We start from the raw sequence: 19441 nt of genomic DNA, 5'->3' as shown, positions 1-19441 counted from the left end.
GGGGGAGGGGGATGGGGCAAACCACAGAACACAGAAAATGATTGGAGGGACTGGTTTCTCGACTCTCCCAAGAATGGTACATAACTAGTGCCAGGGCAGATGCATTAGGGAGAAGTTAGTTCAATACACACAATGGATGCCCTAGGACATCAGGGCTTAATTCTCTAACTGGGCAGAGAGACACTGAGTGGAAGCAGGATTGGATGTTATCAACCCATTCAATCTAGAAACTATTTCATCTGGAAATAATCTGGGGGTCCACTTGGTAAAATAATATGGTGCAAACTAACCAGACTCAGAAAGACAAATAGGTAACAATTCTTGATGAAGAGATGTTGACTGTCTGTAGAATTACAGTTATCAACCTACAGTTAGAAAACAGATGGTGCATTTTAAATCACTCCTGTAAGTGAGCTGACCTGTAAATTGTCATTAATGCACCAGTTCTTCACTTGCTCTGCTGTGTAATCAGCCTTTTATCTCCTATCAGGGAAATCCATTAGCCACAGGCATCTCCACTATTTGTGTCTCTTCCCAGCTATTAAAATATTATTGTATTAAATAATTCACCCTTGATGATTGGTCTTCACTTTCATTAGCACTACATTCAGGGAAAAATAAGAATAGATATTTACAGTAGATACTGTAGAATTATGAGTGTTAACTCTCTTTTGCTAGAAAATCAGAAAGTAGCAGCTTCAGACGTAGAGCAGGATTTGTTGTCTTCCTGCTTGATTTCCACCTCTCCACATCACCCACAGAGCCCAGCCCTGGGGAAGGGGAAAGGGAAGAAGGCTTGCTTACTATTGTGCCCACACACAGACACACTCATAATACTATATCTCCTTCCTGTCACAAAGATAAACATTTAAACAGAAGAAGGAAGAGTCTCCCCAGACCCCAATCCCCTCCCTATACATCATATAGTTCAGTTTTTCTTTCATTCCCGCTGCTCCTTCTCTCACGGGGATACATGTGAACTAAACTTACATAAAATCGTCAAGTAAATGTATACCAGGTGACAGACTCAATGTTAAAAAGACTATGATTTTTATCAAAATTAAATATGGCTATTAAACAGCCATACTGATTCAGTTGCATGCATCAAGCTCAAGTTGGGTTATTGTGTGGAAAGTATATATTTAGGAGAGGGAGTTATCTTTTTTAATATTTATATTCACAGTCTTTTTCCCTCTCTGAGAAATAAAGAACAAAAGAGGCTTAGTAGATTTTATAAATATAAAAACATTATATAAAACATGGCTTCACTTTTCTTTTTGTTTATATGCTAATTATTGTCTTTTTCTTAGTTTTATTGAGGTATAATTGACAAAAAGTGCATCTATTAAAGGTGTACAACATGATGTTTTGATATATGTATATATTGCAAAATGATTACTACAATAAAGCTATTTAACATATCCATCACCTCACATAGTTACCTTTTTGTGTATGATCTTAAGAATATTTAAGATCTAATCACTTAGCAAATTTTAAATATGCAATACGTTATTATCTACAGTAACGGTGCTGTACATTCAGTGTCCAGAACTTACTGGCTTATAACTGCAAGTCTGCATCCTTTGGCCAACATCTCCCCATTTCTCCAACTCCCTGGCTCCTGGTAACCTCCCTTCGACTCTGTTTTTTTTTTTTTTGAGGCGGAGTCTCGCTCCGTCGCCCAGACCAGAGTGCAGTGGCCGGATCTCAGCTCACTGCAAGCTCCGCCTCCCGGATTTACGCCATTCTCCTGCCTCAGCCTCCCGAGTAGCTGGGACTACAGGCGCCCGCTACCGCGCCCGGCTAGTTTTTTTGTATTTTTTAGTGGAGACGGGGTTTCACCATGTTAGCCAGGATGGTCTCGATCTCCTGACCTCGTGATCCGCCCGTCTCGGCCTCCCAAAGTGCTGGGATTACAGGCTTGAGCCACCGCGCCCGGCCTCGACACTGTTTTTATGAGTTTGACTCTTTTAGACTCCACATATAAGTGAGATTTTGCAGTATTTGTCTTTCTGTGTCTGGTTTATTTCACTTAGCATAATGTCCTCCAGTTCATCCATGTTATATGCTAATTTAAAATGTAAGATGAAAAGGTTACTTCTAATAACTTTGATGGAAACTTAATGTGCGCAATCATAGGTTCAGGTTACTCAAACCCGCATAGACTGTTTAGTGAAATGTGCCAAAATGAACTGTAAATTGGCTTATTCTAACCTAGAGGAAAGAGGAAAGCTGTGAGGAATTGAGCTTCCACGCCATGAAGGGCTGGAGGCAGAGATACTCAGAAGCTTCTAGGACCAAACTTTGCTCCCTAATTTTTGACCAAAGGATTTGGTCTTGTCAATCCTGAGTGTGGTTTGGGAACCAAAGGACCTACTATTGCTAAATATTCTCTTAAGGAGAACACATGATTAAGTTCCTCCAGCTTGGTTACCAATAGGCAAGGGAGTAGCAAGGAACCAGTGTCTTTCCAACTCTGGATCGACCCTACTCTGTCAAGGAGCACCCCCCGGTAGCTGGTGCTGAAGAAAGAACTAAAGGGCAAGGGAAAAGCCTGGCTAGGACAAGACTGCCCCAACTCATCCCGTGTCTCCAGCTCACTTCAGTGAAGTCTGAGAAGTCCCAGACCAGCAACGCAACTGGCCTTCTTGGGACAGTAGTCCTTAGTGGGGGAGGAACCAGTAGTGCAACTAGCCTTCTTGGGACAGTAGTCCTTAATGGGGGAGGAAGTTTATCAATGTCACCTCTGTCACCTCTCGAGCATATGAAAACTGCTTACCAGGTGCTTCCCTTCCCGTAGTCAGAAGTTACCCTCAGCTTCAAGGGGAGATTTGTCTTCACTTGCTTTAGAACAAACACCACTGAGCACAAGGTAGAGAAACTGACTCAATGTGAAGTAACTGAGACAATCAGATAGCTAGTTTCTTTTCACGTGGTTTAGGTTTTATTATCGCATCTCACACGTGTGTCCATTAATTATGCAACCATAATTGGAAACAAATTATAAAAAATAATCATTGTACATGACACTAATGGCTGTATACATTGTTTCTGTTCATAGTGATGGGATCAAAAGTTGAAGAATTTTCTATCATAGACAGCCAATTACTAGGCTGACTAGTAATACTAGTCTAATACAACTACTAATGATGACTGCAGCCTTGAAAGCTGCCCCTGGATCTCTTTTGCTGACCTGGACCTCTCGCTTCTGTGAACTCCTATTAAGCTCAGTTCGAACCACAGTTTAGCAGTCAATTTCTTCTCTAAATTTCTTCCATATTCTTGATTCTTGTTTGCCCAAATAAGTTTTAAGTTTCTTCAAGGCAATTATTACGCCCACTTCTTTTTCCTCTTACCTATGTTACTTAGGATATAATATTCAAGAAAAAGTAATTGTGTGCTGATAATATGTTTTAAAACAAACTGTGGGCCAAGGCGGGCACATCACGAGGTCAGGAGATCGAGACCATGGTGAAACCCTGTCTCTACTAAAAATACAAAAATTAGCCCGGCATGGTAGCGGGCGCCTGTAGTCCCAGCTACTCGGGAGGCTGAGGCAGGAGAATGGCGTGAACCTGGGAGGCGGAGCTTGCAGTAAGCTGAGATAGTGCCACTGCACTCCAGCCTGGTGACAGAGCGAGACTCCGTCTAAAAAAAAAAAACAAAAACAAAAAACAAAAAAACAACTGTGTCTCCCAAAAGGCATGCTTAGCAAGCATAAACTGGAAGGAGCATTCAAGGGGAGGCCGACCCAGACTGAAAGCGCCTTGTGTTCTCTACCAGTTGTGCAGTCTCAGTCCAGGGACAAAAGCTCTCTGAACCTAGGTTTTCTCATATAAGGTGAAGATAATACCTCCAAAGCTAGTCATGCCTGTTATGTGGGATTACGCATCAAGTAACCATAATTAGCTACTCAATAAAAATTATTCTACCCCAGAAAAACAAGGTTTCTTATGCAGAGATGTGAGAATTCAAACCTATTGAATTTAAGAACTGCTGAAATGGAAACTAATAGGAGAGACAGTCAGATCAAGGGAACATAGTTAGCCTAGAAACAGAGCCTGGTATGTATATATTCTGTATACAAATGTGTTTGTGTATACACATGCATATATGTATATCAGTCCAATAATCACAGTGCCTTATAAACCTACTTGCTGAGGGGCTGGCTCTCTAAGAAACCAAGTCACATAAAACCAATTGAGAGAAGAGCTAGCAGTGCCCCCACTTACTCAGGGGGTGCTTACATGATTCTGAATGGGTGAACATGTAGGCCAATGTTTGTCAACTACCCCAAGGTAATGATATGACCATCCCCACATATGAAGATGGTGTCATCTATGAACTCCAAGGATGACTTTCAGCAGCAGTCAAAGCTTGCACTCCACATGTTTCAATAGGTCTTGCTGCTCAATTGACCTTTATGGCTGGAGAGGGGAGAAGTGAGGCTTTGGTCTGTTGTTCTAATGGTAAAAACTCAAAGTGTTACTGACCTTTCTCTGCCAATTATGGACTTATTTAAATAAATTGATGGTCGACAGAATTTGGGGACTTGAGCCCATGACAACAACATCCAATACGTGGTTTCCTTGGACTGCAATTACACAGAATTAGACTGATATGTTTCTATAGTGTGAAGAGTTATCTTTGACCTACTTTGTCTTTCAGAGGGAGTAGGAAAGAAGTCTAGATATACAGGTAGCTTCCTTTCATTCCTCTTCTTAGAGTAAGCAAGATGTAGTTGGGGAGAAAGTATGAGTTAACTACTATGGAGACTGGCAGTCATATGGAGACTGCACAACTGGTAGAGAACAGGGTTCCACAGAAGGAAAGGTTTCAAACTGCTTGATCAACTGTCCTAGTACTGTTCACTAGGGTTAAAAACCCAACCGCCTGACTTCACAGCCAAAATGCTTAACTCAGCCCTATTGCTTCTTCATCTTAATTACCATCCTATACTACTTTTCAAGTTTTAGAATCTCCTTCAATATTCTCTATTATATGCTGCTGATAAAGACCATAATAACGGCTGCTAAACATAGTATTAGTGATAAACCACATCAAAGGAAAGCAAAGATATGCAAGTTTTTTAGTGATGTTAGACACAACAGAGAATCAGAACCACGCAAATGAAAAGAAAACTGAAGTAAGCATATCTCAAGGCCTTAATTTATCCTCATAGACAGGAACTCCATGGACTGAGGAAGATACACTGACAAAATAAAGAAGAACAATAATTTCTGCCCTTGCCTAAATGAGAGATATGTTATTAAGATAATTGAGGTAATGTATTTAAAGCACACTGGGTCCATAATAATCTGAATGCTTCTGTGCCCCTAAAATTTGTATATTGAAATCCAAACCCCTGGGTGCTGGTATTCAGAGATAGGACTTTGGGAAGTGATTAGGTCCTGAGGGTGGAACCCATATGAATGAATTAGTGCTCTTATAAAAGAGGCCCTAGAGCGCTGCCTTGCCCTTTCCACCTTGTAAGGACACAGCAAAAAGCAGCCATCTATGATCCAGAAAGCAGGCCTTTCCCAGACACTGAATCTGCCTTCATCTTGGACTTCCTAGCCTCCAGAACTGTCAGAAATAAATTTCTATTGTTTATAACCCATCCAGTTTGTGGTATTTTTTTACAGTAACCTGGATGAACTAAGACAGGATCTTAGTAGCAAAAAGTAATACTTCAGGGAAAGTCTCACTGCTCTCCCTGCTGGCCATGGTAAACATCAGACTCATTTACACACAAGATTATAAAATTTTAGATTATGTATGGTTATAGAATCCTAAAGTTTTAAGTCTTAGGACTCAGCCCATGATTAAGATTTGAAGTAGTTGGCCAGCTGCTGCATTTCAGATGAGTGCTTTTGCAGAATCTTGATGTCCTCCTGGGATTCTTTTCTATTTTTCTCTATTAAGTGTCAAATGTAACATTTGCATGGCTCTTTACAGTTTACAATATGCTTTCACAAAAATTAACTCATTTTATCTTATCATAATCTTCATTTTACAGAGGTAAAAACTGAGGCTAAGAAGGGTTAAAGGAAACCTACTTTTACATAACTGGTACTGGCTGCCAACTAAACCAGAATTTTATGTCTTTTCATCATACTGAGCTACCTCTCTACAAAGAGAGTGTGAGAGAAAGTGAACTCAGTTCCTTCAAAGTGGCTTCATAATAAAGAATATGTCTCTGAAGTTAGAGCATATAACAAGAAAATAGCAGTTTTAAAAATAGCTCCAACCCAACTTTTTGGACAGATGCATCCATTCATTTGTCCAACCATGCATTCACTTTCATTCAAAACATTCAGAAACATTCAAAAAGTGTTTTTGAGTGACTTCAACTATCAGGCACTATTTTGGGTATGGGGATTATGACAGTGACTAAAACAGATAGCGTCCCTGCTCTCTTGTGATGCTTACATTCTAGTTGGAGAACACAGATAAACAAATTAACAAATGACTAAGATGTCATGAGATAATAAATGCTAACAGGAATATATGATGGTTAATTTCAATGTGTCAACTTGACTGAACTATGGGATGCCCAGATAGCTGGTAAAACATTGTTTCTGGGTGTATCTATTTGGGTATGTCTGGAAGATATTAGCATTCAAATTAGTACACTGAGTAAAGAAGATCCACCCTCACCAATGGGGGCAAGTGTCATTCAATCCGCTGAGGGCCTGTATTGAACAAAAAGGCAGAAGTAGGGTGAATTTACACCTGTCTTGAGCTGGGACATCCAACTTGTCCTGTACTTGGACACTGGGACTCTGGGTTCTTGGGTCTTTTGGCTCCAGGACCTATATCAGTCACCACCCACAGCCTCTAGTTCTTAGGCCTTCAAACTCAGACTGGAGCTAAGAGTTCTACTATTGGTTCCTTTGATTCTCAGGCCCTTGGCCTTGGACTGAATTACATCACTGGATTTTCTGTTTTCCCAGCTTCCGGATAGCAGATAGTGGGACTTCTAGGCTCCATAATTGCATGAGTCAATTCCCATAGTAAATCTCTCTCTCTAGGAGGCTACTATGCGCTAGAGCTCACTCCTTTTCTCCTGCTCAAGGACATGTGTCCATAAGCTCTCCCTTATTTTTTCTGTATCAGTTTTTCTCTCCATAACTGGGTTAATCCTACTCACACAAATGTGCTACTAATTTTCCCAATTTAAACAAAATCTTCTCTTCATATTTTATTACTTTGTTAGTACACCATTTTCTGTACCCTTTACAGAAGCATTTCTCCAAAAGAGTTATCAATTATCACTGTCTTTAACTCTTCTTCCATTCTTTCCTCAACCCATCCAATCAGGCTTTCAACTACACAACTTTGATGAAATAGCTCTTGTTAAGGTCCCCAATGACCTCTGTCTTCTTAAAACCAATGGTTAATTTTGAAACTTCATTTTATTTGAACTATTAGCAGCAACTGAAGTAGTTGATCACTCTCCTCTTTTTTGAAATACATTCTCTGCTAAACTTCTAGGACACCAAAATTTCTCAGTGTTCCTCCTAAGCAAACTGGCCATTCCTTGGTCTACTTTGTGAATCTCTTACTATTGCAGTGTCCTAGCACTTGATCCTCTGATATCTTTCCTTTTTTATTATCACTTTCTTCCAGTCTAATTTAAAATCCATCTAGATGCTGACCTCTCCCAAATATATATCTCTAGTTAAGACCTCTTTCCTGAATTCCAGACTCATGTAGTCCATTGCTTACCTGATGTCTCTACTTAGATGTCTGAAAGTCAGTGGAATCCAAGTATCTCCCATGCTGAATTCTCCTTATGAGTTCCGTTAACCTGCTCAACCCTAAAGTCTTCCCTATCTTAGTAAATGGCCACTCTACACTTCCAGTTGCTCAGGACTGGAGTCACCTTTGACTCTTCTCTTTCCCAAAAAACCTTCATTCAATGTCTCAGTTCTACTTTCCACTTCTACTTACAACTACCTCCTACCAGATTTACTCAACCACTCTGGTCCAAGCTAACAGGATCACTTGCCATAATATCATTAGCTCTAACTGGTTCCTGCTTCCACCATGGTCCCCTTACAATCTGTTCTCAACCCAGCATCCAGAATCATCCTTTAAAAAAGTACAGCAGAACATGCTATTCCTTTTATCAAAACCCATTTAATGGTTTCCTGTCTCTCTCAAATTAAAATTCCAAGTCCTTACAAAGGACTTTAAGGTCCTAAATAATTTGTCCCCTGTTCTGTCTCTGACATCATCTTTATCTCCTCTCTCCCTTGTTGACTGTATTCCAGTCACACTGGCCACCCTGGTGTTTCCTAAGGATACTGGGTATACCCTCAGGACCTTTGCACTTAGTGTTCCCTCCACCTGGAATACTCTAACCCCAGAAGTCTCACTCCCTTATCTCTTCCAGGCCTTTGCTCAAGTATCATTTTCTCAGTGAATCTGAACTTGACCATCCTATTTAAAATAGCAACCCTCTCTCCCATCCCAATCTAGTACTTCTTATTCCTCTACATTATTTTACTTTTGTATTCAGCACTTATCACCCATCTCACACACTATATTTCTACTTATCTGTTGGTTGTTTCTTTCCACTAGTATTCTCAGAATGCTGTTTTGAGAGCAAAGACACAACTGTTTTACTTATTGTTATATTCCCACACCCAGGACAGTGTCTGGCATGTAGAAATAACTCAGTATATATTATTGAATGAGTAATGAATAAGTTTAAATCACTTTTTTTAGGAATTCTGCTATAAAAAGAGAGCACAGAAATGGAGTGCAGGTAGGATAAGGTGAGGTTTAATTTTAAGATGTGTAATATTACAGAATGCTTATATGCTAATAGAAATAATCCAGTAGAGAGAGAAAATGTGATAATATAGGAGAAAAAGGAATATCTGTATGAATCATATCATTAAGTAGGACATAAGAGATGACAGAACTCAAAGAACTTCCTTTAGAGGGGAGAAAAGACAGTTTATCTATAGAAACAGGAAAAAAAGGCGAAGAATATGGCTACAGATGCAGGTGGGTGGGATCACGTAAAATTTCTCTGATTGCTTATTTCCTCATCAGCCAATTTCCTTTTGGCAATACTTGATATGAAAAAAGAGGCACTAGAGATTTGAGAGGCAAGGAGAAGGTGTGAAATGATCCTCGAGTGGAAGAGTGAATTAATTAAAGGAAAGTAGTAGAATTGCCAGGCTCACTTACATTTAGTTGTCATGAATTTCAAATGAGACCAGTCAGCATGGTAGTGTTTTTGTTCCAGCAAGTTCAGGTACGTATGCAGGAAGGTGTAGAGTTAGATTTCAGCAGGGTTAGTACTTTTCCAGGCAAATATGAAGCACTAGAGATGAGTAAGATTGTTGATGGTGCATGTAATAAAGGAATTATAATGATGGACCATGAGATCTAGGCTGGGTAAGATGGGATGTGAGGGCATGGGGTGAGAGTTGGGGTATAGTTAGATGCATTGTAAAGGTGATAAAGTAAATGAATTGGCCATTCCAGTGAAGAACTTTTGGTTTGGGGAATAAATCATAAGGCAGGAGCTGTTAGTCAGAGAGGAAATTTGAAAATTGGATTATTGAGGGATGCATTTATTGGCAATAACAAAGTGAAGGGCCTGGAGTAGTTGGCTGAGATAAAGTGGAGGGCAAGCTTGCTGGAGATGAGGTCAAGAATTTAGAGATCAGGGTATTGGAAGGACCAACTATGTCAATACTGAAAATACCAAGAATTTTTAAAGTATACTGTTAAAAAGAAAACAATGGGAAGATGCTAACATTTTTTCAGACTGATAGTGGCCTGGGGTTCTACTGATAATTACAACAAACAGGAGTAGCAGGTGGTATAGCTGTGTTGGCACAATCTTCAAAAGAACCAGGGTATTTTATGGAGAAGGCATGGGAAATGATCTGGAATTGGTAATGAGGTACAAGGAAGACACCTTCCCCCATTTCAAGGCTGTGGCAGAAACATGAATCATAGGACAGGTTTTGGTTGGAGCAAGAAAGTGAAGGAAATATTCTGAGAAAAGGTTGGGAATACAGCTGAGATTCCATCAGCAAAAATGGCCTTTGTTAGCTCTTATGCCTGAATATCCAGAAATTTCCATTTTTATAATATGATAAAATAAGACAATACTACTTCCAGGAGTTGTATTAGTTTCTTGGACTTCTATAACAAAGCCCCCAAACTGGGCAACTTAAAACAACAGAAATGTATTGCCTCATGGTTCTAGAAGCCGTAAATCCGAAATCAAGCAGAGCCATGTTCCCTATGAAATCTATAGGAGAGAATCCTTCATCTCCTTTATATTCTGATTCTTGCCAGCAATCTTTGTTATTTCTTGGCTTGTGGGTGTATCACTTTAATGTCTGCCTCCATCACCACATAGAGTTCTACCTGTGTGTCTCTGCCTTCTCTTCTTGTTCTTATAAGGACATCAATCGTATTGGATTCAGGGTCCACCCTATTCCAGTATGTCCTCATCTTAACTAATAACTTTTGTAATTACCTTATTTCCAAACAAGACCACATTCTGATGTACTTGGAGTCAAAACCTCAACATATCTTTTTGGAGAAAACAATTCAACTCACAACAGGGGCATTGAGAAAACCAGTACACCGTTTATGGAATGTGTTCATATATATACATTTGTAAGAGATGGGTCTCCATATTTTGCCCAGGATAGTCTTGAACTGCTGGGCTCAAGTGATCCTCACACCTTTTCCTATCAAAGTGCTGGGATTGTAGGTATGAGTCACCACATGCAGTCTTTGTTCACATTTTAAGTCATTCAGGTTCTTGTTCAGTTACTTGCTTAGTAAATTAGTTCTTGCTCAGTTACTTGCTCATTACTTGCTCAGTAAATGAGGCCTGGTAACCCAAATGCTTAAGACATTTCCATTGTTTATAAAATGCATGACAACCTAAACAGAGAAAATGTGTTATATGCTATGCATATGATATAAAGTCATAATACCATATGTATCTAATGATGTGTGTGATAATGCCACTGAACCTACTGGGAGAGCCCCGTTGACTCAGAAGGGAAGCATTAAACTTTTACATTGAGGGTCTTGGCAAGTCTTTCATTATTCTTGTAGCTCTATAATTTTAGAATGTTGAACGTTACAACTAAAGCTCCTGAGCCTATGGGTCTGTGAGTAAGGGAAAGCTTGTAATAAAGTGATGCCACAATTTTTATCAGCATGTTACCACACAGATATGGAAAGAAGGGCAAGAAAATTACTCTTTGGTTCTTTAATTACAAGTCAAAAAAGGGTCTCAGAGATTCCAGCCTCTGAGATACTCCAAAGTGTTACACCCTAGGCCTCAGCCACCTAGTTGTGGCTGTAACATCTCCCCTGCTCTTCTTAAATGAGTTACAAGAGTAAGAGATGTCACTCTTCCACAACAGAGAAAACCTAGGTGATGCAGCCATTTATTGTGCATTTACCAGATGCTGAGCTCTATACCAGTCCCTTGATCTACTGCGAGTAGGGACCTCAGATAGACCTGCATCCTGTGCCCACCAAGGGCTGTATCTGGGAAACTGTCCTGTGATCCCAGGTCTTGGAAGTAAACAAATGGATGATTCCAGTTTCTCACATCTAGTAGCAGGTAGTTACATAGTAAGTCTTTTCTTCCAAATTAATGCAAATAGTCTCTTTAGTTTCAATTTGACTAACTGCAAATTCTGCATTGGTGGAGTCCATGTCAATGAAGTTTGTTATGCTGAGGAAAGTGATCTGATTATTTGACTCTTCTTACCTTGTCAGAATGGAGCCAGCATTTCAAAAGGGAGAGTAAGGCTGAGGTTTATTACTTGAAGGTAATGTCTTTCATGAAAGATGCGAAATCCAACTGTTTAGTAGTATATCTATCCCTCCCTATTTCCTACTCAGCGGGTAAGAAATGAAGTCCCTCATTCTATTACACTAATTGAATTCCAACTTGGGTAATTACACTATAATTAAATAAATTTTCCCCACAGTTTTAATTCACTGATAAATAGTGTTAGTCAAACAGTTACATTACATTCCCAGAAACACATCCCCACTACATTTCAGTGATAAGCAGAGTGATTTATATTTGGAAGATGTGTGTATGAAAACATGCACAGTTCATAAAGTATTTTAGGTATCATTCATGATTACATATGCTTTGCTCAGCATGAGATAACATTAATTTCTATTATAATCTTTCATCTAATTTCTCATATGCTTACTGCCAAAAGAAATAAGACAGCTAATTAGCATTTCTTGTTTTCAGAACGGTTTTTGTTTAGTTAACTAGAAGCCCGTATTGATTTGTATTTTTAATTTTTAAAGCACCTTTCATTATCTCTGGGCGATAGAAAGGAGGAGATGTTACTTCCCATTCTACAGATGGAAAAAATTGAGGCAGCCTTTCCCAAGGGGAGGAAGCTAGTTATCATCAGTACCAGCCTAGGAACCCAAGCTTCCTCTGATCCCCTGGACCTAAGGCTCTTTCTGTTAAACACTATCAAACACTGGGTCACTATCAATCACTTTAGTTTTACTAATGAGAAAATAAAGAGTAGAGTAGTTGTAACCTGTGTCATGGGGTCATTTATTTGTAATATAATGATTTAGCCAGGAGCTGGAGGCCTAATGACTGGGTCCTGATGCTGTTCTTGGATCATGAAATTATGAAGCTTCTTCATATCTGAATATTATTATGTGGTACAGCTAAACTGGAATAACAATTCAAAATATGGTGCAAAATAATTCAAATCTCATTTTTGTTCTAATGATCTTTCTTAAAGCATTGTAGATAGCTTTTAATAAAAGATATTAAAGACAACATCAAAATACTCACAAAAAGCAGCAGGAGCAGGGGTGTTATAACGATGCCCTGAAAGAAATAAAAGAGAAGATGATCATTTATCAGAAAGCAGGACACTTTCTTTGCCGTTTTAAACTCTGAGGCATGGGAGTGCTTATCTTCTCACTGCTGTTTGATAAAATCTAGGCGATACAGAGGGGAGGGTCCCAATCTTAGCTTTCTCTTCCATAATACCTTAACATCTCTATTACAATTGTTTGTATTTGGCATCATAAAAGTACAACCACCAATCTGCCTTAGGTTCATCTTTCCTTTTGTAAAGCTAAATTCCCTTCCACATTGCACATGGATCACACAGATAGAAGCTGGTGGCTGGCAAGCTTCCTCATTCCAAGGCTTTCAACTCTAACTTGGATAAAATGCCCCTTTTTGAGAGAAGACAGGTGGTTTAGTCCCAGTTGGGGTCCTCTCCTGAGCAAAGACCACGTCAGTTGTGATGAATGAGATGTCGTGATTTTGTAATGTGAACTGATCTCCCCTAGGAAATGAGCTGGGATCTCAAAACTCATTTCACTTGATTAGACTTCATGTCTCCATGGTGGAAGGCAAGTCTTTCATCTAATTCAGCCACATAGGACCACCTCGGTCCCTCTGCCTCCCCTAGGCAGAAATGAGCAAAAGATTTGTTTTCTTCAATGACAGGGAACAGTTTGAGGCTGTTGCCAATGAAGCAGAATACCAGCTTTTAGGTTTCTTGAAGGCAAACACTTAAAACTAAGTGTTTGAGTTGGGAGTTGAAATGACAGGCTTCAGTTTTGGAGCAGCAGATGATTATTTGCCCGTCTTAGTTTTTCCTTTATCTCTCAACACTTCATTATGATTTATACAAGAAAAAGCATTTCAGATTTTTATTAATGAATTCTACTTGGAATTTTAAAATTTCAGAGAATCTGAGGTTGTGCATGCCTAAGAGAGAAAAGAGAGAGAGAGACAGACACACACACACACACACACACACACACACACACACACACACACACAGAAAAAGAGAGAGAGAGATAGAGAGACAGATAGACAGAGGTACTATACCCAGACAGTGTCCAAGATCCAGATCTGGGACTACTTCATTACTTTTGGAAGAAATACAGTCCTTTTTTATCCTTTTTGTATTTACATGAAAGTCCCTGTGTCATAACAGTCACTCAATTGTTTTGCATGTGGCCCAGGAGGGACTGGCTTACCTTAAATGAACAATGCTACCATGTCTTTCTTGGGCATATACACATGTGAATATCCATAGACTTGTTTTATTATTAAACAATAGAATGAATGTTTTTTATTGTGCACACTTTTGCAACTGGCCAAAGAGAATATAATATTTTAATCTAAGAATCACTTTAAATCCAACTTATTAAAATAGGTAGGTATTGTGGCCTATCAACTCCATTGGTATCTATGAAACAGGTTCTCATTAACACATTTAGGAGAGCCAAATTTGCTAAATGACAAATAATTGATAACTTAGAAGGGCTACTGTCCTTCAATGACTTGTACTAAGTTCAGACTTTAGGAGGAATTCCAAACTTTAAAGGGCCACATGAAAATGAAAATATCTGGCTGACTCAGTCTATTCCCCCATGGGAGGCATTCAATTTCAAGCAGATTTGTTTAAACATATAATTAAACATCCACTTATATACTGGGTACTGGGCTCATCCAGGAGATTCAAGAATGAGTACAACATGGTCCCTATGCTTAAACGCTTATAATCCAGTAGAGGACACTGATCTATAAACAAGGTTCAATATAGAGTGCTAGAACTGCTGCAACTGGCGCTGCCACAACTACCGGTGCGCGTCGTCCAGGGGCCTGAGGAGTGATACCCCCCACCCCTGTGCCACTGCATCTAGCACCCATGTGCACCATTGGGGGGCCTGAGAATAGGCCTACTCTGCCTGCACTGGCACACGTGCACAACATCTGAGGGTCTGGAGATCGACATGTGCCACCCACTGGTATCTGCAGGCACCATCTGCAGACCAGAGGTCAGGCCAGCCTCACCTGCCACCAGTGCACTGGCACTCTGCACATCATATGGGGGCCTAGGGATTGACCCACCCTGCCCGCTGCCACCGGCACCTGTGCCCACCATTGGGAGGCCTCAAGAGAAGCCCACCCTGCCTGTTGTCTCCACTACCAGCACCAACATAGACCCTCAAGGGGACTAAGACTAGGCCTCGCTTAGCTGCTGCTGCCACCTGCACAGGTCATCTGAGAACCTGGGGATTAATCCATCCCTCCCGCCAGCACCCATGTGCACCATGTGGGGGCCTGAGGACGGGCCTCCATGTGTGCCGCTAATGTGTATGTTGTCTGGGGTCCCTGGGATTGACCCACACTTCCTTATCACCACTGGTGCTTGTGTGGACCATTGGGAGGCCTGAGGAGAGACCTCTCTCACCTGCCACTGCAGCCACCAGTGCCTGTGGACAACATTCCAGGGCCTGGGAATTAATCTGCCCCACCTACTGCTGCTGACACCTGTTTGCATCGTCGGTGGGCCTTAGGAGAAGCTGTCCCTCTTTTACCACTGCTGCTGCCAGCACCCATGCATAGTGTCGGCACCCACTCTGCCCACTACTGCCAGCACCTATGCAGACCATCCAGGGCCTAAGGGCATGTCCACACTGCACTCCACCACCACCTCTGGGGTCCATGGACTGGACTGTCTGGAGTCCCTATCCCTAAAAATGCCTCATCACAGCCTCCACTAACAACCACAACAGACACCATTGAGCTGATTACAGCTGAAGAAATACAAAGACTACATTACTGTGCCCATCCAGAATCAAAGCCAAGGCAACCTACCAAACCAACACTATAGATATATCTATAGGAAAAAGTCTTTCCCTACTAAAGTCAATCCATAAAATTGGAAGAAGCAACTGTTATGCCAGATGTGCAGTAAGGACAAAAAAAATATGAAAAAGCAAGAAAACATGACACCTTCAAAGGAATGCAACAATTCTCTGGTAACAGATCCAAAGCAGAAGGAAATTTATGAAATGCCTGAAAAAGAATTCAACAAAATGATATTAAAGAAAATCAGTGAGATAGAAGAGTGTTGTTATCCACAGGTTTTCCTCCCTGAATACTTCTAATGGATAGTCACCAATACGTGATAGTTTCTTTGTAGCTCTTCCAAGGACTTATGATATTTGTTCCCAAAACAGTAAAAATTTCATAGCAAATAGGAAGTATTTGCTAATTCTGGATTTAATATTCCTTCTTATTTTCTCAAGAATAGCTGTTCAAGTTCATTAAGAGTGAGTCACTGTATAATGCTGAAACCTACTTTTCAGTTGTATTAGGAAGTGAGTCAGCCAGGAGGCATTCACTTTGAGAAGAGCACTGTAATTTTTAGTAAAGTCATCACAATTATTAAAATAATAAAAACTAACATTTATTTGGTACTTATGTTCGCTATTGTACCAAGGACTTTAGGTATGTTATTTTACGTAATCCTCACAACAACTCTCTGACATAGGTACTATTATTATATTATCCCATCTACTAGGTAAGAATGTTGAGCCTCAGAGAGACTGAGTGAAGTAGGAAGAAGCAATGCCAGGAATTGAACCTCCCATTGGCTCCAGAGCCTGTGCTCTTGAACAGTGTAAATAAAACCTTTGCAATGTTAAGCTATTTCCTCAGGGTTGTATTTTAAGAGTTAATCTGAAAGGAGCTTCAGGCTCAGTATGTCTTTTTGATGACATAAAACAAATTGAGAGGTAAGCCTTCATGTCATATGGCAGACACATTTTTTTAGAGTCAAGTTTTTGCAAATATCAGTGGTAAAAAGGGTGAGCTAAACATTCTAACTGCATCAGCAAAAATCATTGAAAACTAGAAAATTAAATAAACATGTTATTTTCTTTTGACTATATGCAGCTCAATTTAATTATTTCTCTTTTCTCTTTCTTAAGTAAATTCTCCTGAAATGGATAAAACCAAAGCAGTAGGAGATAAGCACTTCTAGCAAAAGATGTTACCTCCTCCTTGCAGATTCAAGATCAAGGCATAATTTTAGCATCCTTGCAATTGGGATGGTGTATAAAGCTTTCTGATTGCAACACTTGAAGAAGTCAAGTCACAAACTGACTGGCTTTCATTGTCTCCTGAAAAAACTTTCAGAAAATCCATTTACACCTCAGATGTGAATGACTAGATGAATGTATTTCAATGACTTTAGTGGAAAGAAAAAGCATGTTAAATCTTAGATACAGATTTAGTTGCATCAAAATACTAACAAAAAGCCCCAAATAACAACAAGACAACAAAACTGTTAATGTGCTTCTCTCATCTATTGGACTTGCAAAGAAAGGCAAAACTAAAGTGAAATTATGAAATTTTTGAAATAGAAAATGTTATCAAGAGGTTTTGTTGCAACAACTACAAAGATCACACAGATACTAAAATTGGCTTTTTAGATTTGTCTCCAGGATACTGCATTAACTCAGTTTTCACAGAATAAAGAATATCAGTTTTGAAAGGGATCTGAGAGATACCCTGGTCTAGTCCTCATCTAAAGTGTGAACCCCTGTCTCTGTCTTCCTCATGTCCTTATATAATGCTGAAAGCTACTTTTCAGTTGCATTAGGAAATGAGTCAGCCATGATGCATTCATTCTGACAAGAGCACCATAATTAAGTTTTGGGGAAGTCATCGCAATTATTATTAAAATAATAAAAGTTAACATTTATGCAGTACTTATGCTGCATACTGTATTAAGGACTTTTGTGTTACTTTATGTAATCCTCACAATTCTATGAAGTAGGACAGCATTATATAAGGATGGGAACTGTGATGGCTTGGCCTTTGTCAGAGAATCTCCCAGAGAGAAGACACCCTTGCTCTTCAGCCAAACAGTGGCCCGGCTGAAGCTTTCTCATGAGGAGAAAACTCTTATACTGCTCCCAAACCACTACCACTGCTGCTCTGTCTTCCCCTTGAAGCAATTTAGGGCAAGCCTCACCCTCCTTCCTGGTGATGGCTTTTTAAATGATGCTCCCGAATGGTATAAATAAAATCGATGCCTTCTTCAGCTACTTCCTCAGGGTTATATTTTAAGAGTAATGTTGAAGTTAGCATTTTAGCCCCTACAGTAAGTTTTCTCTAGGACAAAAGTCCTCAGTTCCTCCACTGTTCCTCTTAGGGCAGGGTTCTGAGCTTTCTCTTGGACATACACTCACCCAGATAAATTTAAGGGTCCACATTTATGGGACAGTCTCACTTATTAACAGTTGACCAAAACTTGGAAATGAGGCAACAAGAGGACAGCATGTCCCTTTAATGTCATCTTGGAGTATTATCTATCAGCCAATAGAAGGTTTACTTAACCACTTTTGTTTGACTTCTATTTACTATTGGTTAAGACCCTGACTATAAAATTTTGTGTTAACTTACCAAGTTTTGTTCAGTAGTGATGGAAATGATTTCTGTCTAGAAGAAAAATAACCACAATAATTACGGTTTTATTGCCCTGTAGGCATTGGCCAGTTTTGTCTCTAATTCAGCATACTTATTTCAGTATGCTTTTCTAATGGCCTGGGTAACCCCTATTTTTATAATCTCTCCAGAACTAGCTTCACCACCCTGATGGTTTCCTCATTATTCAGTTAAATAAATGTTTGACATGTGTTCATTCTGTATGTGTAAGAAAGTCGTGTTTTTAACTTTTTGAAAATTATACTTTGACAACTCCTTTCTTCTGAATTTGTATTAATGGAAATATCATTTTTAAAAAAAGATTACTGTCAACCTAAACCTCCAGGCTATCTTCACCTTTTGTCCTGTGGTCAGTATATAGTGATACCTTAAACAGTTAGTGAAAAGTTCATTCTTCAAGAACAAAATGATATCAAACCAACATTTAATGAGCGAGACTGGTCAACAAATCCTAAGCAACAAATTATAAAGAGGTGGTATAGGGAATTCTGGACATATCTAAATTCCAACAAAATAGTCAGGGTATATAGTCTCCAAAGAATATGACATTATAAGCATGAATGTCAAGATATATAACTGAGAAAACTTTAAGAAAAAAAGAAAGAGACATTAGGAGCCTAGGGAAGGGTAGTTAGAAAGAAAGTGTTGGTGGACTAGTGAGCGAGGGCCTCTTTCCTCTCCTCTGACTATACTTTCCCCTTTACAACTAGACCTTCACAGACTAAGGACCTTAACATGCCCAAATCAAACATTTAGCAGTTATGGTCTAGCAGCTGACATGAGCATGCTGGTTTGTTTATTAGGCATAGTACACTATAGTGAAGATAGAGGCATCAGACTATTTGAGTTGGATAATACTAGCCACTGAAATTGTCCAGTTAATTCTCTCTAGTCTGAGACCACGTGCTATGATTTGGATCTGTGTCCCCACCCATATCTCATATTGAATTGTAATCTCCAATGTTGGTGGTGGAGGCTGGTGGGAGGTGATTTGATCGCGGGGGTGGATCCTTCATGAATTGTTCAGCACCATCCCCTTGGTGTTATTTTCATCATAGTGAGTTCTCATGAGATCTGGTTGTTTAAAAGTGTGTAGCACCTCCTACCTTGCTCACTGTC

General features: G+C 39.7%; 1 protein-coding gene across 3 annotated transcripts in view; it reads right to left on the bottom strand.

The window, feature by feature from the left end:
• Window positions 1-19441, bottom strand: part of SLC10A7 (solute carrier family 10, member 7) — a 263021-nt gene that overhangs the window by 54760 nt on the left and 188820 nt on the right. For all 3 annotated transcript variants that reach the window (XM_011956821.1, XM_011956826.1, XM_011956833.1), the window contains one exon: window positions 12848-12883. In XM_011956821.1, coding sequence (XP_011812211.1) covers window positions 12848-12883 — 36 coding nt within the window. The remainder of the gene's footprint in view (window positions 1-12847; window positions 12884-19441) is intronic.

The sequence above is a fragment of the Colobus angolensis genome, unplaced genomic scaffold (genome assembly GCF_000951035.1).
Source record: "Colobus angolensis palliatus isolate OR3802 unplaced genomic scaffold, Cang.pa_1.0 Scaffold111, whole genome shotgun sequence".
Lineage (NCBI taxonomy): Eukaryota > Metazoa > Chordata > Mammalia > Primates > Cercopithecidae > Colobus > Colobus angolensis.
This window is presented reverse-complemented; position numbering and strand designations above follow the sequence as displayed.